Source organism: Mchenga conophoros, linkage group LG7 (assembly GCF_057382185.1).
Source record: "Mchenga conophoros isolate Kocher_MC1m ecotype Shallow Benthic linkage group LG7, M_conophoros_male_GT1.1, whole genome shotgun sequence".
Lineage (NCBI taxonomy): Eukaryota > Metazoa > Chordata > Actinopteri > Cichliformes > Cichlidae > Mchenga > Mchenga conophoros.
The window spans coordinates 27,439,239-27,465,561 of NC_140532.1; the positions used below are offsets into that span (position 1 = coordinate 27,439,239).

Consider the following 26,323-nt stretch of genomic DNA (forward strand, 5'->3'; position numbering starts at 1 on the left):
TCTGTGCAGTGGCTGAAGTCTGTGGTGTAGAGGGTGAAGAGGAAGGGGGAGAGGACAGTCCCCTGTGGTGCCCCTGTGTTGCTAATTACCTTGTCAGACACACACTGTGGGAGATGTACATATTGTGGTCTTCCTGTCAGGTAATCAACAATCCAGGACACCAGAGAAGCATCCACCTGCATCGCTGCTAACTTATCACCCAGGAGGGTCGGCCTGATGGTGTTGAAAGCACTGGAAAAGTCAAAAAACATGACCCTCAGTGCTCGCCGGCTGTTCTCTTCATAGAACAGTTGAATCCACCTCCAATGTTTCCAGCCTTGCTTTTCTTTCAACTGGTCTTCTGCACACACAGTATATCTACCTTGCATCTACATTTAGAGTCCCTACTCTCACATCCACAATCTCACACCCCTTCTCTCTTGCTGCCTCCTAACATGCTTTTCCCTCTTCTTTTCCTTTGCTTCAGCTAACAGTACATGATTGGGCAAAATGGTAAATAAAACTTATTTGTCTAAGGATTAACATTCATCTGTCAGTTTTTTTGGATCAGTATATGGGGTTGATGTGGATTATGGTAAAATCACCAAAAAGTAGTTATGGAGATGACTTTCCAAGTGTTTTATAATGAAATTAATGATCTGTATACTGTTATTTACATGCTCCCTCCTCTGGCCTTGGTTTTAGTCACTGACTACTGTGAATCATGTGAAAAGGCTTGTTCGTGATGTTCACTGAATAACTAACTGATTTGTGGACTGTTGTTTTATTTATTTATTTATTTTTAAAATCTGTGTGTTTCACTAACTGGTTCTCAGTTTACTGGCTGATCTTTTCTTCAGCTGTGTTGTAGGCCGACTGTCTGGTTTGCTCACTGGGCTATTTCCTTTGTTTGAATTTTCATATTACTGTCTAATCTTATTTTACTGGGTCACAAGCACATATGCATGCCCACAACATCACAATGTTTATTAGCCTCAAATCAGAAAGCACCACAGGCAGATCAGTTGATGATGTCATGCTTTTCCCTGATTGGCTGGTACAGAACTCCCCCTCCTCCCTGCATCTCTGTTCTTTTCCTCCTCCTCTTTCAGCCCTCATTCACTCCATCACTACCCAACACCACCCACTTCTCTTTCTCCTTCTGTCTCCTCTCGTCTCCATTTCCACATCATCAGGAAGATAACTGTGGTGATGATGATGATGATGATTATGGTAGTCTGACGCTGTGGATGCCGAATGATAACGCAAGAAAGGACTGAAAGAGATGTGCCCTGAGGCTGAGCTCAGCACTGATCGATGCTGAGAAGACAAAAGGAAAATAACGGAAAGAGAGGGAGGTAGAGGTGGTTGGAGGGTGGGGTGGGGGGGGGGGTGGGGGGTCTGTCTGAGCAGCAGTGCGAACATTGGCTTAATAAAAGAGAAGAGGAGGGGGAGGGAGGGAGAAAGGAAGCTGTCATTTGTCAAGGGGGGATCCGTCTATGCTGTCATGGACAAATATCGACCAAAGAGACCAACTACCTTGGCCCTGTTCCCACAGCTGCCACAAGCCGGCACCCAGGTAGGAGGCCTGTTTTTAAAAGGAGCTGTGGGGTGCTGTGGAAAGTGTGTGTCATGGTTGGATTGTGTATTTGGAATGAGACATCTGAGCATCCAGCTGAATAACCGTATTTCTGTGCATTTCCGGGGAGGATCCAGTCCTGAGGATGAGACAGCAGTGGCTTGTTGTGTATCTGTGTATATTTTGTGTTTATGCGTGTGCTGGCACATAGTCAAATGCTGTAGATTCCTGTTTATTGATTGTTATTGTTTTTTTCACAAATTCTCCCACATGCTTTTATTTAGAGAGGCGGTCCTGATAAATCAGTCTGTATCATGGCAGCTGAACGGCTAGGGGTTGGGTTAGCTGGGGGATTTGCTCAAGGACACTTGGAAAAGCAGTTTTTTTGTTGTTGTTTTTTACCATCCTATTAAATATATACTTAATATAGGTATACTGCACTGCCTTGCCAACCTCGAATACCTTAACTAACTTCTGGACATTTGATTAAAATTACACCAGAATAATCTAGTCTATAGGATGGTAGCTAACACCCCTTCAGTGTTATCCCTTCTTTCTGTCATTGCATCTTCCTTAGCTTTGTTGAGTTACTTATGAGTCAACACATTCATATAGGTTATTTAAATTATACATATTTAATGTCATGTACAATCAAGTAAATTTACAGGGGCTGCTTTCTCACTCTCCTTCTGTTTTTCTGAGCAAACTCTTTACAGTAGTGACCTGAGATTTTACACAATTCCTTTTGAAAAACATACCTTTACCTTCTCAGGTAAATCTGAAATGGTCTGGTGGAAAGTATTTAATAAATTGGTATAAAGTAATTCTTATGTGCTTATGTTGCCTTTAAATTGCATGCTTTCAGAAGTTATTAAACTATAGATAAGTATATTTTGCTTGTAAACACTAACTTTCAGACAGCTTGTCTATTTGTAAGGTTTCAAATTGTAAAATAAAACAGTTAAAAGCTAAATCAAGCTAAAACCACCTAACATTTAACTAGTATGGTTTTTGTGTGTTCAACTAATACATTTTTACATTTTACATTATTTTTTACATCTCCTGTGGGCTCACCACCCACAGAATGTGCCATAAGTGTCCAGTGCCAGTGAGTATGTCAGCAGTCAAAAATGGAGGCCCTGGCAGTCCAATTCCTGACTACTAAAACTAGCTCTTGGTACATGAAACATCAGCTCTTTGGTGGAAAAGAAGCCCCAGCTAGTGCCTGACGTTGAGGAGATGGACTAGATAAAATAGGATTTACCTCAATGCATGGCATAAGCTCTGGAACCAGTCTTGCTGAGAGGAACTGAACTCTGTTGCAATCTGGAGTTACGCTCAGTGAATGGTGGTATGAAGGGGTAGGACAGGCAAGACAAGTTCTAGAAATTCTGTATATAAAAACTGTAAAAAGAATTAGTGAAAAGGGCAGCCCTGGTGGAGTCCAACAGCCATCTGAAAGAAGTTCAACATGCTGCCAGCATTAGGACCAAACCTCTCGTTATGATTATACAGGGACTGAATTGCCTCGTCCAGTGCTCCACGACCAGGATGAAAACTGCATTGTTCATCCTGAATCTAAGGTTCAACTAAAAAAAAGGACCCTCCTCTATAGTACCCTTGCCTAGAGTGCTGTGACAAAGTGTTTGCCCCCCTTCCCGATTTCCAATTTTTGTGTGTGTTTGTCACACTCAAATGTTTTGGAGCATTAAACAAATTTAAATATTAGACAAAGATAACACAAGCAAACAAAAAATGCAGTTTCTAAATGAAGGTCTTCGCTATTAAGGGGAAAAAAAATCCAAACCTATATGTGTGAAAAATGTTTTGGAAGGTGTGTGTCCCATTACATCTGCCATACAAATAACATAGCATTTCAGAAAAGGAACATGATACCAACAGTAAAATATGGTGGTAGTGTGATGGTCTGGGGCTGTTTTGCTGCCTCATGACCTGGAAGACCTGCTGTGGTAAATGGAACCAGGAATTCTGCTGTCTGCCAAAACATCCTGAAGAAGAATGTCCGGCCATCTGTTCTTGGCCTCAAGCTGAAGCGCACTTGGGTCCTGCAGCAGGACAATGATCCAAAACACACCAGAAAGTCAAACTCTGAATGGCTTAAGACAAACAAAATGAAGACTTTGGAGTTGCCTAGCCAAAGTTCTGACCTGAATCCGATTGAGATGCTGTGGGATGACCTTAAATAGGCAAGTTCATACTCGAAAACCCTCCGGTGTGGCTGAATTACAACAATTCTGCAAAGACACATGGGTTAAAATTCCTCCACAGTCCGGTAAAAGACTGATTGCTAGTTTTTGCAAATGCTTGATTGCAGTTGTTGCCACTAAGGGTTGTCCAACCAGTTATTACGTTTAGGGGGCAATCCCTTTTTCACACAAAGCCATGTAGGTTTGGATTTTTTTACCCCTTAATCACAAACACCTTCATTTTAAAAATACATTTTGTGTTTACTTGTGTCATTTTTGTCTAATATTTAAAATTTCTTTCATGATCTGAAACATTTAAATGTGACAAACATACAAAAAAAAAAGGGAAATCAGGAAAAGGGGCAAACATTGTTTTCACACCACTATAAAATTTCCCAGTGAACCACAAAGAACCACCATCCCAGTCTGCCAGTCCAGAGGCACTTCCCCAGACCTCCACACAATGTTGCAGAGATGTGTCAGCCAGGACAGCCCTACAATATCCAGGAACTCCAAGAACGCTCTGCGAATCTCATCTACTCTAGGGGCCCTGCAGCTGAGCAGTTGTCTAAGTAAATGAGTGACCTAACAGCTAGTGGTAGAACAGTCATTCCTCTCACCCCCAGAGTTTGCCTCTATCACAGAAGATGTGACTGAGGGATTTAAGAGATCTGGGAAGCTGTTCCTTCCACTGCCTGACTATAGTCTCAGTTGAGGTCAGCAGAGTCCCACTACGGCTGTGTGCAGTGTGAGTGGAGCACTGCTTCCTCCTCCAGTCACCTGATGGTTTGCCAGAATTGCTTTGAGGCTGACCAAAACTATTTTTCCATGGTCTCACTGAACTCCTCCCACAACCAGTTTTTGCATCAGCCACTGACAGAGCCACACTTTGCTTGGCCTGCAAAATGTAGAAATATTTGATGGTGCAGTTTCTACATGTTATGATTTTCCAGACCTTTGCTTCAAGAAATTTTCTCTAACTGGATCCCGTTATATTTTTTCTATATCTCTGCTGTAGATCGATGCTATTGATCAAAAACAAAACATAAACATTTGAGCTGCCAAATACACATTCTCCTTTCCATTACTGCATGTTTGCACATAGCTGTAGAAAGGAACGTCCATACATGTTTGCATACATGATTCTATGTTTGTTCATCTGCAGTATTCTGCAGGTTATCAAATCATGACAGAGGAGGGGATGTCTGGGTGGACGCCCTTAGTCAGAAGTGTCTCTCTGCTCTTTGCAGATGATGTGGTTCTGTTTGCGTCATCAGGAGGTGACATGATGACAAAGACAGAAAATGTTATGGATTAACATTGTTAATGTTAGGGTCATTTGTGTCACTTTGTGTCACTTAGTGGTTATTGAGTGTCTGTGGTTGTCTTTTAATATCCATGGTCATTTTTTTCTATTTTGGGAGTTATTTTCAGTGTCTGTCATTATCTTACATGATTGTGGTTGTTTTGTATCTCTTTTTGTTTGGTACCTCACTGACAGGGTAGTGTATTTCAATGCTATACATGAAAATAACATTATATAATGTATATTGTAGTCTGGTACAATGCCCTTAAAGTATATTCTTCACTAGACTTTGTATTTGTTATTGATAAAGGGTTTCCAGTGTAGGTTTGTAAGCTCCTCAGTCTGAAACAGCAAAATCTTTGAAACAGCAAAATCTTGAGTCTCTAAAGCCGTTTTGTGCTGTTTTGTTATTAATGTGCTGAGAACATTCTCTGAGTATATTCTGCACAACAAATGCACAAGAATAAAAAACACCTCTTGTCCCAACTATATTAAATATGAATGATATAGATTCTCTATGGACAGAATATATTACATGTGCAAATGTCAGGGTTCTGGGTCTTTGTCCCAGCCTTTTCAGTTTATTTAGAATTTAATTCTTTCTTTATATTGTAATGATTTAAGTTTCATACAATTTACACTTGAGGTTAGTCCTTTTCATCTCTCTGAGTTTATTGTACTTTCTGGTTGTCTATTAGGCACCCTTTGTGCCTTTGCCCTCGTCCTCTGTGTTTCTTAGTCATGTCGCTGTGTTTTGTCGCCTGAGTCTGTCTTGTTCACATGTCTGTTTCTTCCCTGTGTTTTCGTTTGTTTCTCAATGTGTTTCCTGTCTTATTTTTGACAGTTTCTCATCCTGTGTTCAGTGTGTTTGGTTTTGCCTCCCCTGTCATGTCATGTCTAATTTATTTCTGCTGTGTTCTCATGCGTTTCCACTTCCCTTGTCACCTTTCAGTATATATATTGTCTCCGTCTTATTCAGCCCTTTGTCAGAAAATCTGTTAATCCTCTTTCTCATCTTCATGTTTCCAAGTCATCGAGGTCTCACTTTTTTCCCCTCTTATGTTGAACCCCCCTACTTTTTTGTTCAGTTTGAAAATTTAGTAGTTGTATCTTGTACTGCCAGGATTTTGTACCTGGGTTTAAATTGAGTCACGGTCATTTTCATAGACATATAGAGGTGCTCATTGTTGATCCTTGAACATTATTTAGTTTTGATTTTGTTCATTGGGCCTCACAGTTGTGTGTGGACCCAAACAATGTCAAGATCAGACCTAAGAAATCTGCCCCAGGGACCATTTGAGGCCAGGAAGTGGAAGAATCTGTTCTTTCAGGGCCACGTCTGCTTGGAGATAAACCAAATGCATCTGGAAAGGCCCAGCACTTACTCATGCATTTTTGCTTTCCACTTTTTTTTTTTTTAAAAAGAGTTTTTAAACAATTTTTTCCTTATTTTATTCTCACTTTCTCCATCTTACCTGTCTTTTTCTCAGCTTTCTCTGGTGGAGTCATCTGTATCTCTCCCTTTTTTCTACATGTATCACTATCTTTCTTTTACTTTTCTACCATTTTTTCATGTGTAACTTGCCTATCATCTGTCTGCATTGATTGGCTTAGTGGTGTCTTGAGGGCTTGCTTAACTCACATCCAGTTGGTCTGTGCATTCCCTTATCCACTAAACCCCTACCATAAAGACTACAAAAGCACCACCAGTTAAAATAGATGCGCCTCGTCAGGTTTTAAATCATAACCTTCACTTTTTGGCTCTAGATCCAAGTCCATATGTGACATTTGCCCAGACCCAGACCACAGTCTGCCTGTTGGTGACCTCTGATCCAGGGACTCCACTGTGTTATTTGCAGTGCGTACTGCCTGGAATGCACAGACTTGATTAGCTCAGTGATGTCTTGTGGGATTGCTTAACTCACGTCCACTTAGACCATTCATTGACGACCAGTTAAAATTGAAGCTTCACGTCAGCTTTTAAATAATAACCTTCTGTTTTGGCTGTGGCTCCAGCTCCATATGGGTCTGAATACAGGTCCACCTGTTGGTGACCTCTGGTGTATATTATAAAAAATAAAGACAAGTTAGGAGTGTGGATCAGAGGTTACCCTGATTACCCTCTCAAGGTGACCTGGCATTGCTCTGTCCTCTGGACCAGATCCGAAGCACCTTTGAGTGTGAGGTCATTTAGAGGGCTGGTCAGTGAGGGATTGGCATACCTTTTCGTGATGATGCCACACACTTCCTCATCAGTCCTCCTACCTCTTCCTGGCATTGCTGTCATTAGAGACTTTGGGCCTAGTTATGTACCTAATGTGATAGAAATAAGATTTCACACTTTTTGTGTTAGTAATCCAGTCATTTGTTGTTGTTGGTGTTAGATTTGTATTGTTGATTGTCATTTATGCTTAGAAATATTTACTTATATATGCTTAGAGTTTTGTAATTAGTTGTAGATTGGTAGAGGTTTTGATCCTTGATAGTCTGCAAACTTTGTGTGTATTAGACAGCACTTTGGGAGCATGAGAGGTCATACCGTGTCTTATTGTTTTATGGTAGGATTAACGTAGTTGCGTCTGTTCTAGTCTAAGTGCTCTTTGTTTAGATGAACTGCAGGACTTCCTCACCGTGTTATCTAGGATGAACCATCTAGGGTGAGGGGGAGGCTACCCTCTTCCTGACCAAGGATGTTTGACCCTTTGATCAGCAGTCCACACACACACACACACACACACACACACACACACACACACACACACACACAGGCAAGGTACTCTTTGTGTGTATGTAGACGTCATATGTTAATGAACTTATGCATATTCATGTAACCTCAATAAAAGAACAGTGGTACGGGAGAACGGACGAGAGCAACTGGGGTCAAGCGAAGGAACGGTGCCTGTCCGGTTCTCTCCCATGCACGAGAAACATGAAGAAGCTTGCCTACTTGTGTCTTGCTTTGCAGTGTAATTATATTGCCTTCAACGTTCCAGCGGATGGGTTCAAGCTACAAACCTATCAGTTGGTCTTATTCTTATTGCTGCTCTGTTTCATACTTTCTTTTCAGGACTCCATCAACAACAATTCTTTAGGCAAGGCCAGCTGGAAAGACTCCCACTCTTCCTCCCCACATATCACAGGTACGAAAACTCAACACAGGTTCAAAATACAAACTTATAGTAGTTCTTAAGATCCCTCAGATTATTACAGTATAATGCAAAATAGTGTATTTGATGATTTAGAACAGAGCAGGATAAATCACACAGTGCTCTCATATACAAATCTTAAACCGTAACTAATATAGAGTTCGTGGGGCAGATAGCTTTTTACAACTAGTGGGTGACTGCAATATTTTACTTTCATTTGGCTATTTCTAGGTTTAGGGCAGGGCATAGGTCAGCAAACTTTATTTTATTTCTTTTTTTTCTAATTCGTTATCTAATTCGAACCCAGGAAGCAGACTGTGGGTGGTTTCGTGCTTAGTTTGTCTTTTTACAGTTAATACAGAGAATTCCAGAGATTGAGCAGCTGGCCGTTAGCATGTGATTAATCAACCACTGATGTCTGTGAAAATCTAGTTGGAGGAGGCCTGTGAAAGGCTGAGGGGCTGCTTCGAGACCACAGACTGGGATGTACTCTGCAGTCCACATGGGGAAGACACTGATGGTCTGACGCAGCGCATCACAGATTACATCAGTTTCTGTGTGGAGAGCACAGTACCCTCCAAGAAAATATGGGGGGTTTCCAACAATAAACCATAGGTGACCCCTGAGCTACAAGCCTTGCTAAATGAGAAGAAGATGCCTTTTAGCTCAGGGGACAAAGACAATCTCGAGCGAATCCAAAAGGAACTAAAATGCAAATTAGGCAGGACAAGAACAGCTACAGGAGGAAACTGGAACAGCAACTGGAGCAAAACAACAATAGGGAGATCTGGACAGGGCTGAAGAAAGTTTTAGGTCATAGAAATAATGGGGGTACTACACAGGACAATGGCAGTAAGGAGTGAACAGATTATTATTTCAACAGGTTATCAAAGAAGCTTTGAAAGAAAAGTGACTGGCATTCTCAAAAGAGTGACCTTTATCCTTTAGATGGAGATGTAAAGTTGAGTCTTGTCCTGTCGAGGTAGCGCTTCAACATTGTCATCCCTTATATAGCAGGTTTATCAGAGACAGATGCCAATGCTGACATTTTGGACAGAGGAGACAGATGGTTTGAAAGAGGAGTGAAAGAAGCCATCTATGTCCAGTGTGAACAGCCATCTTTGAACAGAGGAGGTGGTTTATGAAACCAACTATCAGCCACCTACAATGCAGCTTTGAGATCCCTTCCCAGGCACCTGCTCGCCGACTAACATTTTGAGTTAGGTGATCTCAATGGGTGTGGTAAGGTCTCACAATGGTTTCACCTGAAACCTCTGCATATAATGACTAACACCCTTTTTCTCACCTTGGCTCATGCAAAGAGGCTCATGATCAACAGTAGGTCAGCGACCCTGCTAAGGGACAGATCCCACTAGGGTTTTAATACCTGGGCTGAAGAAGCTTCTAGGATGAGAGATGAACCATCTTCAAGAAAATTAAAGAAGTCCAGTTGCTTTTCTTTCCAAGCTCCTTAGATTACCATGACCTGGATGAGTGAGAACCTACAAAGACATATTCATCAGGTTTGATTCAGACCATAGCCCTCCCCCACATCACCCTAGGCTGCCAGACACTATCCCCAGATTTGATAAACTGTAAATTTAAAGCTTGCATGTAATCATGTGTTTAAATCAAATATTGGGTCTGTACATGTGACACTGTTTTTCATATGGTGAAACATGTTGCTAAACAAACTAAGGCAGACTAACTGTGTTATTTAAAGACTGCAAGAAAATACATTGCAGGTTAGTGCAGGATAAACGGGTTAGTCTGTCATGGATTTGAAGTAAACAACAGTGTGTGACTGGTGCACAGTGGCTGTGGTGCTCGTGGTCTGCTAGATCAAGATTAGCAGAGATGAATATGACTCTTAGCTAATGATGCTTAGATCTAGAAAAAAGACAGCATCAACAGTGTACTGTCAGTGCAGAGGATAGAAATCAGCCAGGACAACTCGTGGAACACCTGCTTAGATCTTGTTGAATTCAGTTGTGCAAATCTACAAAGAGCAGGGAACCTCAGAGTGCCAGTCGCCCAAATCAACTGATCACAGCCTGCACACAAAGATCTATTGGAGCTCTCAATAGCAGTTATTGTGACTTCACCTGTGATTCCCCCCCCCCCCCCCCCCCCCCCCACTGAGTCACTACAACTGATTTTAGGGCTCCCCCACCTGCTAGATCACACTTTAACCCCTGACTGTACACATTTTCCTGTTTAGAGGCAAAGTCAAGCTAAGTACAATTAGAATTAAAAATTGGACTAAATTATATATTCTTATATACTAATTTTATTTTATTATTACAATATGTACAAAGCTTTGCACTAAATATAGAAGTCTAAAAGCTTTAAAAAATAGTAAAAGTAGAAAACTGATAGTTAAGGTAACATTTTGTGTAAGGTCAGACTCAAGCTGCAGATCAAGCATACCAGTAAGCAACTAATGGCATAATAAGTCTGTTCATGCACTGTTAAAGTCTCTGTTTTCCTGAGTTCTTTTTTTTCTTGTTTTTCTTTGGAATCCGCGGCTGTCATCCTTTTGTCTAATGTAACAGTGGAATTATTTGTGTGGCAAGCAATGATGACGTAACAGAACAACAATTCCTTCAGTCAGGAAAACATCATGTGTGTTTTTTTCTTCTGCTGTTGCTGTAACAGGATTAACAGCTTACCATAGGCTACTTTGAATATCCCTCTGTATACCGTATATCTGATTGCCTAATACATAATCTGCTGCTTTTGTTGTTTGTGTGTATGTATTAAGGGGATCTCGCTCCACTAGATGTCCAACCAAAAGCTGAGGACAAAGTCCAGCACAGCACTCAGCGCCGGCCAGCACCCAAACCTCCAACAGCCAATGTATCCAACAGCAGAACCAATGGTCAGGCTGCTGCCACTGGCTCAGACACACGAGCTCGACCACGGGAACAATCAATGCCTGGAGCTATGCATACACAGTCTTCTCGCACACTAAGGAACCAGAGGAGAGCAGGAAGTGGAGGAGGAAGAGGGGGAGGAAAAGGAGCAACAGTGATGAGAGACAGGGGCCTGGGCGACCTCAGAGGAAAAGATGGAGTGATAGATAGAAGAGGAGGACGACCGTGTGAAGAGTCAAAAGCAAAAGACAAGAATGGACATCAGAGGCCAAGGGAAGAAAACGGACTGAAAGGCCGAGCAGCTGATGGGAGAGGAAAAGGAGGCACTAAAGGAGGCAACAGAGGAAGCGCCTTAAAGTCGAATAAAACTCTGTCTAATAAGGAAGTCTATCTGCCTGCTATGGTGGTGCCGCGCACACCCATAGTACAGAGAAACCTGGAGACAACACACCAAGGTATTGAACCAAGGTTCACACCAATTTTTTTTAATAATCATTTCCTGTTTGGCAGTTTTAGCAAACAGGATCATGGTTTCGTCTGTGAAACACATTATGCTCTCTGCAGGCTCCTCTTTTTATTAATTTTTACATTGATTTTATTTTATTATTGACCTTAATGTCTGCGTGGATATTGGACAGGGGGTGAAGACCAGGTTGGTAAAAGGAGAAGAAGTTGGAGGAACAGAAAAAGAAAAGTGACAGAAAGAAAGAAAGAGAGAAACATGCCTGGAAATGAGAGTGAGAAAATCTCTTAACGGACCATCACTATCAGGAGGAATGTTATTATTAGCATTGAAAACTAAAGTCAGAGAGACGTCTGTGTTGAGATAGATATCTTTTTTAAATTTCTTTAAGTCATTACATTTGAAATGAGCTACTTATATTTCTGAAATCAATTAAAAAATATTAAGTAATTAAAAATACATTACTAGAGTCGACTAATGAAGGATTTCTGTGCCTGATATTGCTTTTGAGCCAAAGCTATTAAAAGAAAATCAGAGATCCAGGGTTACGCTTGATTTAAAATCTTGCATTAAATATATGTTATAGTCATGGTATACCCTTAAACCCTACAAATGCACCTTTTAATAAAGTTAAGTATAGTTGTGATGCAATCTATAGTACAGCATAGGCTCTACTGAGGTCCAGCGCAGTACTAGAAATGTAGTTTCCTAGAAATTTCTCCTTTTTTTTCCCTCTCTATTTTTGTTTCTTATGTAGCCCCCAATGGTCACCCCTATGAAAAAATTCTGAAAAAACTCACCCTGCATAAAAAACTACTTTAGAGCACAGAAAATATTTGCAGGTTTAATAACTGTTGCAGTGAACAGGAAGCCTATAGTTGTGTTGTGCGAGGCGGCACCAGAATGCTAATATCAACCTGCTAGCCTACATTTCAAAAGCTTCCTAGAAATTTCTAAAGGCAAATAGTCCACACAATTTTATTTACATTGGTTGGTTCACCTGTATTAATTAGACTGAACCCCCACTTTACTAATTAGAATTGTTTTAGTATTAGCAGTTGCCAGCTTTCACCATTCATATCTCACTGAGCTCAGGCAAATGTTCCATTTATAGCTACAGGTAGAGATATAAATGGGCTATCTATAAATAATTCCCCGTGTTTGTGCAGTGCACTACAATATTTGATGTTTGAAAATTATTCCCCTGGGATTTGATAAATACCCAAGTATACTGTGGGACTATTGTAAATTCTATTACCTAAACCTGCAAACGTATTCTGGAACCTTTGTTAACCAATTGTTAGAATTCCCTTGATATCAGCTATAAAGAATATTGCAAAATAAAACGATCTTAGAGTATAACCATATGTGTGAAGTTCATCTGTGTTATCTAAAATTTTACAAACTGGAAACATTTGACAGTGATGCTCCGTGTTTTGTATTCTTAGACCAGAACCATGACAGGACCCAGGACAACCCCTCTGTCCTCTCCCGGTCCAGCAGTGAGGGAGGGTCCAACAGGATGTCCCTTAGCTCAGACACAGAAGGACCCCCATCAGGGCCTCTGCATCCCTCTCTGACCTACCGAACTAACCCTGACATCAGTGAAGAAGAGGGGGAGGGAGTTCCAACTCCATGCCTAAACTTACAGAATGATCTAACGTGCTGTCCCACAGGTAACAGCAAAACGGACTGTACCACTGAAACAGGGGTAGACCCCAAGAAAGAAAAGGATGACAATATCATGGCCTCTGTGGCTAATCAGACTGTACCAATCCGTGAAACTTTAACAGGGTTAAATTATGACTCTGTTAAATATACTCTGGTGGTGGATGAACATGCTCAACTGGAGCTGGTGAACCTCAAGTACTGCTTGAATGGTTACAACGAGCACAATGATGACAGTGATGCAGAAACGGTCTATCAGTCAGCCAATGAGGATGAAGACCCACAGTATGTGGAGGAGAAGAAGAAAAATGAGGAAGCAAAAAAGAAAGGTAAATACTTCTGCTAATTTTTAACATGCCCCTTGCACATTTCTGTTTTTAGAAAAGAAATAAGCATATTTTATGGCTACAAAGTGTAGTAAGGTATATCTAAGGCCTACAATCTCACATAACATTATATATATATATATGAGTAATAGCAACTCCCATTTCTTCCGGGATTAAAACACTTTTTCCCTTTTAAAAAAATATAGGGAGGAAAACAGGAAGACCAATTTGCCACCATACGGTAGCTGGTGATCTGGCAGAAAGTAAAGGTCTGAGCTTAAATACTGCCGCTGCTGCTGATGACCTGGTTGCAGCAGATGGTGGTCTTGGGGCTCGAGTTGCTGGTTGAGTCTGGTTGAGTCTCTCTCTATCAATTTGTCTGAGGATGAAAACCAGAACTTAAACATTGCTCGTACCTCAGGGGTACAATAAGTCTCCCAGACTTGGGAGATGAACTGACGCCCCTTGTCAGCCACGACTTGTACTGTGATCCCGGGTAACGTGAAAACATGGGCAACAAGCAGTTTGGCCATCTCAGGTGGACAGTTCAGAGGGCAAGGAATTGAAAGGATGACTGTCTTACTGTTTGAGGCAGGTAAACTGATGAGTTTAATGTGTGACGATGGCACAGTCATAGGGTCTGTGCGGGGGCAGACATAGAGCCTTGTCTTTGCTAAACATTTCTTGTAGGTCACGGTATTCCTCCAGCGGATCTGATAGATTAAGAGGAGGTGTGTGTACTGAACCTGGGCTGGTGGGTCCACAGGGTTTTGGAAAGTCTAGAAAACTATTTCTGAAGATTTTGCTTAAGAGCGTTAAGATTGTGTTGATGAATAAAGATGGTCATATCAAATACGGACTTGAAAGCTTGTTATAATTATACAAACTCTCTTTTACCTTTTGCACACACTTCAGTAAATCACTGCACCTATGTCCGATTTTAATAGCAAAGACTTTTGAGCAGAGATAAGTATCTTCTGAATATCAACAAACATTGAAAGCATGCCATGCTCTTATTGAATTACAGAAACAAGTAGATAACTTAGTACAAAACCTTGTGTAACACCACTGACCAGATTAAATTATGACAATTTAAAAAGAGAGAATACTGGCGAAGTTGAAATCAAACCTACACCACCTGCTCGTTCCTCTCTGCTCTCAGTATAACCTGTCTTTTCTACTGCTCCAAGAGAGGAGGGAAGTGGCGGAAAAAAGAAGAAATGAGGAAGACGTGAAGAAGAGGAGGGAGGAGGAGGTGAAGAGGAGCAGGGAAGTCATGCCAAGATCCTGCAAGCTGTCCAAGGTAACATCATCCACAACGTCAGAGGAAGAAGAGTCGAATGGTGGAAGAGCTTGTGCTCCCATAAGCAGAAAGTTCCTCAACCTGTTTGCCAAGAACGACAGCCAGAACAGTGCCACAGGTGTGTATTTCCAAACTTTTTTTCACACACATCAATACGTGCCATTGCCAAAAGATTTGCTGTGTTTCCCAGAATAGTAAGAAGGAGACTCCAGAAGACAAGTAGTTACTTTAGGGGAAGGTCTTTAACCCATCAGAAAGACTGGAGCAGCAAGAGCAATGATATGCTGCAGTATTGCTGCAGTATTGACAAGTATTTTGGTTTAATTTAAGCCTTCCAATACTACATTATTAGAAAATGATGCAGGGCAGCCATAATTTTACATAAAAAATGAAGCTTTTCTAAATAAATGTCAGTGGATGCTTTTTTTTTGTTTGTTTGTTTTATTTTGATTTGTTGCTTTTCTTTTCTTTCCTTGTTTCCCATTAGATGTTGAGGATGGCAAATATACAAACTTTAAGTAGCTGATTGTGAGTATAATGCCAGTGATGTGTTGTTCAGGTGCTGGCTCGTTTGGTGTGTTCTCCTGTGTTCTGGATGGAGTGGAGAGGCAACAGAGTCACAGAGCTGTCTACAGGTCAGCACACATGAACTTACACAAATTAACTGTGCCATGTGCAAAGAGTCACATGAATCTGAAATCCTGTACTTTTTCTCTCTATGGTTTTAGGTTTGTTCCTCGTCATGCAGATGAGCTGGACCTTGAAGCAGATGACCCTATCTTAATGTTGAACCAGTCTAAGGACCTGTGGTGTCAGGGTTACAACATGAGGACTGGGGCTATAGGCATTTTTCCCGCCTTCTATGCTGTCAGGGTGCCCAAAGAAATTGAGCAAGGTGCGTTGCAGCACACTGGATTGTGTAAAGAGAATTTCATCAGCTGCAACGATGATTAAAAGCATGTTTTCTTCTTTCTTCTTGCAGTTCAAAAAGATGGTTGGATTGAGAAGTTCCTGGTGCAATATCTGGGTTCCGTTCCGGTTCCCATCTACACAGGCAAAGATGTGCTGTGTGCTGCAATGCAGAAGGTACAAAAAGTAACTGTTAAATTAAAGCTCACAGCTGAAGTATGGACTAAACAAATTCATTAACATAAATTATCAAAATCCCCCAAGAATCAGATAAAATATTTTTTTTAAATAAAAAACAAATGAGATAAAGGCAGCTCTTCACACTGATATAGAAAAGGGAAGTTTTAAGCCTAATCTTAAAAGTAGAGATAGTGTCTGTCTCCCAAATCCAAACTGGGAGCTGTTTCGCCAAAGGAGGGGACTGAAAACCGAAGGCTTTGCCTCCAGTTCTACTTTTAAATACCCAAGAAACCACAAGTAGGGCTGCAGTCTGAGAGCAAAGTGGGTGATGCAGTACTATGAGGTCTTTCCGATAAGATGGGGCCTGATTATTAAAGACCTTGTATGTGATGAGAAAGATTTTAAATTCAATTCTGGATTTGGAATGGAAGAAAGCAGTCCTACATATTTGTTTAATATGTGCTTTGAAGGACATATCCTGGTCAAAAATGACTCCAAGGTTCCTCACAGTGTTACTGGAGGCCAAGGTAATGTTATCCAGAGTAAGAATCTGGTTAGACACCATATTTCTAAGATTTTTAGAGCTGAGTACAATAATATACAATAATAACTTCAGTTTTATCTGAATTTAGAACCAATGTCAAATTATGACTTTTTAAGTAACAGTTTAACGACTGGCAGCTTGAAGGCCTGTGGTACATAGACGATTAATAGAGATGGGTTAATCCTATTTAAGATTGAAGCATTAATTAATGGCAGAACTTGCGCATTTGAAAGTAATACAAGGGAGTCAAATACTTCTGATTTGAGGCTTTTTTTAAAGGAGTTACAGTGGTATTGTTGTAAGTTAAATGTTATTAGGAAATGATCCAACAAAAGAGAGTTTTCAGGAAACACTGTTAAATGTAAATGTTAAATGATCCATTTCAACTAACATCATCCTGCTGTAACCAGGTTTCTGTAAGTCAGAGTAAATCAGTGTGTTGATCAGTTATTAATTCATGAAGTAACAGGGACCTGTTAAAGAGACCTAATGTTTAATAATCCATTTTTGACTGCTTTACTCTATGGTGCAGTTGTGGATACTATATTGTTCTTTCGTTGTTTTATTATGTTTAAATTGTTTTTTACTCACTTTTTGGTTGGTTTTTTAGTGGTTTGGGAGACACAGTTTCTAAGGGAACGGGGCCTCGAGTGAATAAAAGGAGGAAAAAAACTGCGGATAGGCGTGTAAGACTGTAACTTTGCTTCCTGGTTCCAACTCAGGACAGTCATGATTTTTTTTTTTTTTTGGGGGGGGGGGGGTTAATACATTACTAGAAATGAGAGCTGCTCCGTACAACTTTGGATGGAGCAGCTCTCCTAACAAGACCAGGTTTTGCCCAGAGAGCTCATATGTGGTGTTGGTATGTGCTGTTCTAAATTTCATTTAAAACTTGGGAGGGGCATGGTGTCAACAACCAGATAGCAGCTTGTGTCAGCACGGCCCCTCCCGAGAACCCTCAATGTCTACATAAAATTGAGAGGTGAGGTTGAATAAACAGAGTGCCAAGGGCCTATACGTATGTGTCGTGACAATGTAAATAATTTGAGTGTCTAAGTTGTGGAATAAAATTGAGGCACAGGTGGCCAGGAGGGGACGGAGGAGGAATGCCTCCCCTGCACCTCAGTGACGCACCTGTACCTCAAGGCCCTGCATGTGTGGTGGTGTGATGGAGCGGAAGGGGGGAGGCAACTGGGCATGGGAATGAAAGGATTGGCTAGGGGCAGCTCCCCCGCTGACCTCCATGGGCACGCCCGTCCCCCTGAATCCACCAAGGGCAGGGGCCCTGGGTCCATTCACACCGGGGCTCACAGCAGCAGCACCTCCAAGCCCCACAGAGCATTGGGCAGCATTATGTGCATTTTCCATAGAATTATGTCTTCATTACTGACTTTCATTCAATATATTGAAAGTTTAGTCCAGTTTCAGTCAGTGTATTCACAGTACTGTGCAAAAGTTTTCGGAAGGTGTGAAAAAATGCTGTAAACAAAAAATGCTTTCAGAAATATAAATGATTGTTTACTGGCCCCATTCTGCAGCAGGACAATGACCCCAAACATACAGCCAAAGTCATTAAGAACTAGCTTCAGCGTAACAAAGAACAAGAAGTACTGGGAGTGATGGTATGGCCCCCACAGAGCCCTAATCTCAACATCATCGAGTGTTGTACATGAAGAGACAGGAAGATGTGAGGATGTGGTTAGTTCCCCGAGATGTTTGGGACAACCTACCATCCAAGTTCCTTCAAAAACTGATGCTATTTTAAAGGCAAAGGGTGGTCACACCAAATATTGATGTGATTAAGATTTTTCTTTTGTTCATTTGCTGCATTTTGTTGATTGATGAAAATAAATGGTTAACACTTCCATTTTTGAAAGCATTCTTTGTTTACAGCATTTTTTTCTCACCTGCCTAAAACCTTTGCACAGTACTGTATACTGTTTGATACTTTTTATTTGTTTATCACAGTTTCTCTTTCTTTCTTTTTTTGTACAGAAAATAAAAGTTAAATTGAATGGGGTTGCATATAATTCTATTGTGCTTTTGGCATAATGACAATAAAGATTTTGATTCTGAAAAAAGCTTTTGAAGAGATGGTTAAAGAACATTTTCCCGATGCCACTTTCATACTTGATTCATGCGGGATTAGTCCTGTTAGACTCAAAGCAAATCTCGCCTGGCATGATTACTAACTAACTGTGTGTTTGTGTTACAGGTAGCATACAACAGGCGGTCAGCGGGTCAGCCTCCATCAGCCTGTGCGCTGGAAGTCAGTGTGAAAGGGGTGAAGATGAGTGTCCAGGATCGGTGCCACTCCGCTCACAGGGTACAGCACTATTCTCTCTCTTCACACTTTTCTTTACTCACAGAATGAAAATGGAACTCTGATTTATAGAAGGAATTTTTAAAATGTATGTATTTTACAATAAAGTAGTATTTGTTTGAACAGAGAGCACATTTGAATATTAGACTACTGTTAAAATGGTGCTAAAACCATTAAAACAAATAGTGTTTAATATGTACAATAAACAATAATAATAAACAATAATATACCAATGTTAAATCTCGCGACACCGTACGTGACTTAATCTCGCCTGCTTTGGCTCAGTCAAGTCGAGCAGCCGCCTCTACTTTTTTTCCAACATGCTCTTGAACACCCTTGAACGGCTAAAGAATTGGTGCAGCGTTTCATGATGAGAAGGAAATCCGCATTATTTCTCCAGAATCCAAGGTTTGACTAACGGACCTCTCATTCAATAAATTTCAGTTTTTTTTATTAGCAAATCACAACAGTATTCATTAAAAGTTCCTTTACATTTTAAGGTAAAAATCCTACAATAATAAAGAGACAACCCCAACAATCAGACAGCCCCTTATAAACAAGCACTTGGCAACAGTGGGAAGAAACCTCCAGCAGATCCAGGCTCAGGGAAGGGAGCCATCTGCCATGACCTGTTGGGGTCGAGGGGAGGAAGACAGGAAAGCTTAGACCTTCCTAAAGAGGCTGAGTGGTGTAATCCTATAGTTGGAATAGACGCGTCAGTCCCCCGTCTTGATGATGGGAATTATGAACCCAGTCTTCCAATCCAGAGGCACAACCCCACATCTTGAATGAACATTGCAGAGGCTTGTCAAGCAAAACATCTCTACAGCATCCAGGGTTTTTAGGAACTCAGGGTGAATCTCATCCACCCCTCTGGCCTCTACCAGACTCCTCTACATGCCTTTCGTAAAATAAGAGTCTGGGAACAAGGATTAAGAAGATCCTCAAAGTATTTCTTCTTATACATTTTCTATTCAGCAGCTTTAATTTAGCATTTTCTATTCACGTTTCCCATTTTGCTTTATATGTATTTCCATTTTCCATCCTAATATTTGGTCTCTACGGAGCCCCTCTGATGACATGGTCCAAAAAATAAATAAATTGTGGCCACAAAATACTACTTCGTGGGCACGAAATGGGTATAACGTGCCCACGAAATACTTATTTGTGGCCACGAAATACTATTTTGAGGGCACGAAATAGGTATAACGTGCTCACGAAATGCTAATTTGTGGGCACGAAACACTTGACCGATAACCGTGATCCTTCCCAGACCCTTGCAGTTGGTTGACAATAAAATCTATCCCGGCATCCAGGTCGTACTTACATCTGTAAAGCAACTGGGCTCTCAATAATAATATTTGCTACATAACTTTTGCACTGTCCACTTCCTGCTGTGACAAAACAAATTTCCCACGTGTGGGACTAATAAAGGTTATCTTATCTTATCTTTTCTTATCTTATCTTATCTTATCTTATCTTATCTTATCTTATCTTATCTTATCTTATCTTATCTTATCTTATCTTATCTTATCTTAATATCCTGTTTAAATGTCTCTCCGTAATAATGGTTCCTTGCATTGCCAGGCTTTTCAAAATGCATTTGTAGCTCATTCCCAGCCTAAAATAAAAGTCAATCATACTGTCTCTGTCCATGGTGTATAAGTTTAGCCTACTCTTATGCTTATGTGTCTACGCAGCTGTCCAGGAATTGTATCAATATGGTGTGCGCACGTTATCTATTTCATTGCCACAAATGTGTAATTCGTGGGCACGTTATACTATTTCAAGGGCACGAAGTAGTATTTTGTGGCCACGATTTATTTAGTTTTTGGACCATGTCATCAGAGGGGCTCCGTAGGTCTCATATCTCTACTTGAATAAATAATTAAAACAAGGATGGATTTTCCTCCTGGGATTTTTTGTTCACCATTTCACATATGCCATTTTAATTTTTAAAATTCCCATCTTTATTTATTTATTTAGTTTTTATTAATTTTTATTGAAAATATTTTTTTCTGTTGTTTTAGTCTTCAGAAAAGAAACTGTTTTCATCCACATTTATATGCTGTTTCTGTTTTCTGTGTGTGGTTTGTGGCTTAGCATAGGAGGGGTGGAGCAGTGAGTTCAGGGTGTGGTGTGTCAGAGGTTGACCCACACAGCTGTTCTCCATTACAGGGTCATTCCTTCCCTATTTCAGGAGGATGCTGAAATATTTCCTATTTCAGGAAAAGGCAGTTAAAAAGCTGCGCGAACAAAGTTTGTCAAAAACCCTTATCAATAAAACACCTCTCAACGTGCAACACCCTGTGGGTGGGTCCTTATTGTGGTCACACTGTGATACTATGTCAATTGAATACATTGAGATGGGTTTAATTTCTAAATACAACAAACCCAATATTAAATATTGCATTTTCTTGTGTACTTACAACCTAACATAACCTAACATATTCACATGGTTCATGATTTAAAGCTTGTCATCTTCTAATCAGAGGCCTCCAGCCCATTTGTCAAAGTGTCATTAGGCAAGCTACAAATCCTCAAATTGCTCAGAATGAAGGCACAGATAGAAGCAATGTATTAATGGCTGAATGTGGTTGCATTCTTAGTTAGAAAAGTCCTGCATAAGTTCAAATTTAAGAAGTTATATTCACTATCCATCCATCCATCTTCTTCCGCTTTATCCGGGCCGGGTCACGGTGCCCCCGGGTCACCCTCAGGCGTTCCCAGGCCAGCCAAGAGATATAATCTCTCCAGCGTGTCCGGGGTCTGCCCCAGGGCCTCCTCCCAGTGGGACCTGCCAGGAACACCTCGCCCAGGAGGCATCCTTGTCAGATGCCCGAACCACCTCAGCTGGCTCCTTTCGATGTGGAGGAGCAGCGGCTCTACTCTGAGCCCCTCCCAGATGGCTGAACTTCTCACCCTATCCCTAAGGGAGAGGCCAAGCTCATTTTTGCCGCTTGTATCCGCGATCTCGTTCTTTCGGTCACTACCCACAGCTCGTGACCATAGTTGAGGGTAGGGACGTAGATCGACCGGTAAATTGAGAGCTTCGCTTTTACGCTCTGCTCTCTCTTCAGCACGACGGACCGGTGCAGCACCAATCCGTCTGTTGATCTCCCGCTCCCTTCTCGCTTCACTCGCGAACAAGACCCTGAGATACTTGAACTCCTCCACTTGGGGCAGGAACTCATCCCCGACCCGGAGTGGGCAAACAACTGTCAGTGGCATCATAGCCCCTCTAGGTAGAAGATAATCAACTCTTAGTGATGTACTCATAAAGTTATCTTAAATATAATTGTTGACTGCTACCCGGTGACTTTGCTATGGGACTTTAGTTCCAATAGATCTACTGGTAGTTGATTTCTCCAGTTGTAAGTTACCATTTAACAACATTTTCTAATGTTATTCACTGTAATGAATTATGAACTATGATGTTAATTTAGAGTAATATTCCAGAATTACATGTTTACATGGCTCTTTGTCTTTGTTGTTATCAGGGGGACCAGTGCTTCCATTTCTTCCAGTTGAAAAATATTTCATTCTGTGGTTGTCATCCAAAATACAGCAGGTGAGTCAAATGCTTTAGATGGCTTGTATTACAATTCCCTCACCTCGTGAGAGATTAGTTAACTTTTATGAACATGAATCTTTCCTGTGTGCTGCTTGCTCTGTTGTTTTTCATCCTGCAACAGGCTCAATTGAACCTTTGGAAATAATTGTTTTATTTGCACTGCAGGTACTTTGGCTTCATCACCAAGCACCCTGACCAGCAGCGCTTTGCTTGTCATGTCCTGATGTCACAAACAACTTTACATCCTTTAGCAGAATCTGTCGGGTAAGTCCTACTCTACTGTGTTCTGCTCTGCATTTAATTCAATTATATTTAAGATTCAATGCATATGACTGTCCTATCTATGGACATGCTGCAGAGGGATTATTACTTCTGTAGACACTAGTTTATAGTGTGTTACGATTTCTATCAGGGTTTCAAACTCTGACAGATGAAAGCTCTGAGAAAGTAGTGTCTTTTTAATTGTTTTATGGGGGGAAAAACACATCACCGAGGTTAAGTACAATTCACTATGGTCACTATGGTGTCCAGTAAGTAACAAGGCTGATGTTGGGAGGCTTTTATTAGCTACAGTTTTGTTTTCATCCTTAACAAAACAACATGGAGATATAACCTGTTTCCAAAAAAGATGTTAGGCTGTGTAAAAGATAAATAAGAAAAAATATAATTACATTTTTTTATTAAAAGAACAGTGGAATATTTTCCAATGTTACATTACAACCTTATCAACAACAAAAGTGCTGGAAGCCCAGGAGGCCAGTTGTAGTTTTAAAAGCTAAATGTTTTCATGCTAGATGTGAGATTTTAAATACCCAATTAATACCTATACAGCAGCATTTCTGGATTCCTTTTATGTCTCGTTATTTCTTTGCCATGTAGAGTTTTAACTTGCGTTAGTGGCTGATGGGAATGGTCTTCACTGGCACGATTTTCATGAATTGGCCTGCGAAATGATTTCTACAACAGAACTGTGTTAAATGCAGAAAGCTGCGGGCCTTGACTACTTGGTTAGGTTCAGGAAATAAAAACATTAGACAATAAAAGGTTTATAAAAGGATCGTGTTTTGGGTTCAAATATAACAGCTGCCATGTCATTCAAAGAGCTTTTTTCTCGATGAGTTCCCTTTGAGGATTCTCAGCAGCACATTCACACACATAAACACTCTTCTGTTGAAATATATTAGGTTTAAAGCTGATTTTAAAACAATTTTTGTTTATGTACACAAAATAAGTACAATAGGGTCACATTTTGCCATAACACTGGCTGGACCATTAGAACAAGTCAGTCTGGCTTGTAGCTTGTAAATCAACCATTTCCAGTGACCTGGTCTGCTTGGTTATGGAATCTTTTGTGCTATTTTTCCCAACAGGAGGGCATTCCAGCAGTATTACAAGGAGCACGTCGGCTACTCCTGTCCCACTGAAGACATCTTCATTGAATAATGCCTCCTGTCCATCCATTCTATGAATTTAATATTCACTATGTGCATGTAAGCCTGGTCTTATATACCACCAACTGGATTACCAATATATCTTCTTTGCATGGTGGGTTATTTCTTTTCTAAGCTGCATCCACTAATACAGCAAGCTTCTCCTTCTTTTGGCCATATCACAATATGAATAATTCTATGGATTGATAGGGACACGTGGGATTTTTCACGCCACAGAAAGTTACCAATAGTTAAACAGAGATATTGAATATTAATGCATTTTATTTGCAAAAATTATCTTAATTAACTATGCATGGATATTGCATATATACAGACTACCTTCAGAGCTACTCTAGCCCACAAAGCCAAATCTCAGCAACTACAAATGTTGCTAGAAAAAATCTGAATCATCTTTCTGATATTAGCAATTACCATACAAACAATCTGGCACCATAGAAACATGTCAATATCTGTCAATGATTGTAAGCAATCTAATGAGACAATGTTTAAATAACAGTGTTAGTCATTGAATCACATAACATTATAGGAGCTCAAATAAAACACATGAGTAAAAGCTCATAAGATTTAAAGTAGTGGTCCTAAAAACTAGCTGGAAGTGCAGCTTCTGATTTTATTTGATTAAACAACCTTTGAAGTACATATTTAAATGTTCAGAGATACATATATTTAACTTTAGCTCATAAGTCCTGGGCAACAAAGCTTTAAGCAGAATAAAAATTTAATTATATAACTTAAATATTTGTTAGATTGTTTAAGAGCCTTAAAACTTAAGAGCCAGGTCGCTGTGGTTCAGGTAGGAGAGCAGGTGTCGACCAATTTGGTTGGTAGATTGAGCCCTGGCTCCTCCAGTCCACATGTCAAAGTATCCGTGGACGAGACACTCAACCCCAAGTTGCCCCTGATGCATCTAGAAGCACTAGATAAAAGTGGTGTGAATGTGTGATTGGGTGAAAAAGACTTGTGGTAGAAAGTCCTTTGAGTGCTCATATTGAGTAGAAAAGAGCTATATAAGTACCAGTCCATTTAACATTTAAGTGCTGTTTGCATAGGTAATCATGTATGACTTTTTAGGGTTAGTATGGAGTTCAATGAAAACAAAAATTTTAAATAAATTCTTCCTGAATTTGCAAAGAGTGCGCAAAAGAAAATAATCACTTTGATGATTGAGCAAACAACCACAAATAACATCACCCGAAAGAGACTTCAAATAGTCACAAAACAACTACCAAGAGATGCAAGACGCAGGTGAGAGAACGTTTAAGTGTATTTAGGGGCTCATAGTCTCAGGATGAATCTATGGTCACCAGCCATTAGGATTCATGATCATTTGTTTAAACTCACATGGCAGTCTGTCCAGTATTTGTATAGTCTATGAAACTGATGGGTGACACTACATAGTTCAACAAATGGAAAAACAAAAAAATCTGGTTCTTCTAGTTAAACAAATCTAGAGATGTTACTGCTTTTCTCTTTTAGAGTGAGGGAAAAATTATCTGATGCCCTGCTGAATTTGTAAAGTTTACTCACTTATAAAGAAATGAACACTCTCAAATGTTTATGGTAGTTTCATTTTAATGGAGAAAGAATGACACACAAAAATCCAGAATAAAAACATAAAAGTTCGAAATGTATTTGGACGCCATTGAGTGAAATATGTATTGGATTTCCAAGCCGTTTTCTAGTTACCTGAAATGATGGATATTGGGAATGTCATTACTCCAGAGTTGAGTGCATTCTTATAGTAAAGTCAGAAACACAAGGAAAAACTTTTTTTGTCTAAGGACGGTTGAGCCATTCATGTATCGTTACCAATACAATACAGTACTTTTTTTGCACTTTACAACCCGACTGCTGCAACACTGGCTGCACGGATTAAAGATTTTACAGTTTTTCTAATGTTTGATGTTCACTGCCATCATCTTGGACTGTTAACTTGGGGTTAATTCCACAAATTCAGCTTCTGCATGTATAAAGGCTAATTTACACTGCCTGTAGCCCTGCTCTCAAAAACTGACATAGATGTAACTCTGTATGTGTGGCTGGTTTTAAGAAAGAAATGCTTAAAGTTCAAGTTTTTAGAATATGTGTAGCACCATCTTGTATCAGTTACAGAACATTACATCATCGGGTTGGTTGGAGTCAACAGACATTGCATTAGTTTATGTTAGCTAACTAGTAACACAACCAATAACCCAGGGAAAAATAAGGACTGTAAATTTTTTGTGCTGCTTTTCCTCACCAGGCCTGAACTGTGCAGTCAGCTGTTAAAACAGTTTCTCACAAGGTGTGATCAGCACTATTTTATGTAATAATATTCTCTTTTCCCAAGCATATCCAAACTGGGTTTTTTTTGTCACACCACAAACATAACTATGTTTTTTACCAAAACACGATTGAAAATCTTAACGTCCATCAGCATGTCCATAGGAAAAAATTTTTTTAAATCTCCACTAGTGCTGTCAGCGTTAATCTCATTAAAATGACGTTAA

At 40.2% G+C, this 26,323-nt stretch overlaps 1 protein-coding gene across 1 annotated transcript; it reads left to right on the forward strand.

The window, feature by feature from the left end:
- The first annotated feature begins 1,443 nt into the window (after positions 1-1,443).
- LOC146570280 (C-Jun-amino-terminal kinase-interacting protein 1-like) lies at positions 1,444-26,323 on the forward strand. The gene is made up of 12 exons (XM_085283210.1): positions 1,444-1,558; positions 8,139-8,211; positions 10,982-11,548; positions 13,005-13,553; positions 14,741-14,971; positions 15,413-15,488; positions 15,582-15,748; positions 15,836-15,939; positions 18,702-18,812; positions 22,310-22,380; positions 22,549-22,647; positions 23,754-26,323. Exons 1-12 carry the CDS (start codon positions 1,487-1,489, stop codon positions 23,824-23,826), a joined length of 2,193 nt encoding a protein of 730 aa, XP_085139336.1. The 5' UTR covers positions 1,444-1,486; the 3' UTR covers positions 23,827-26,323.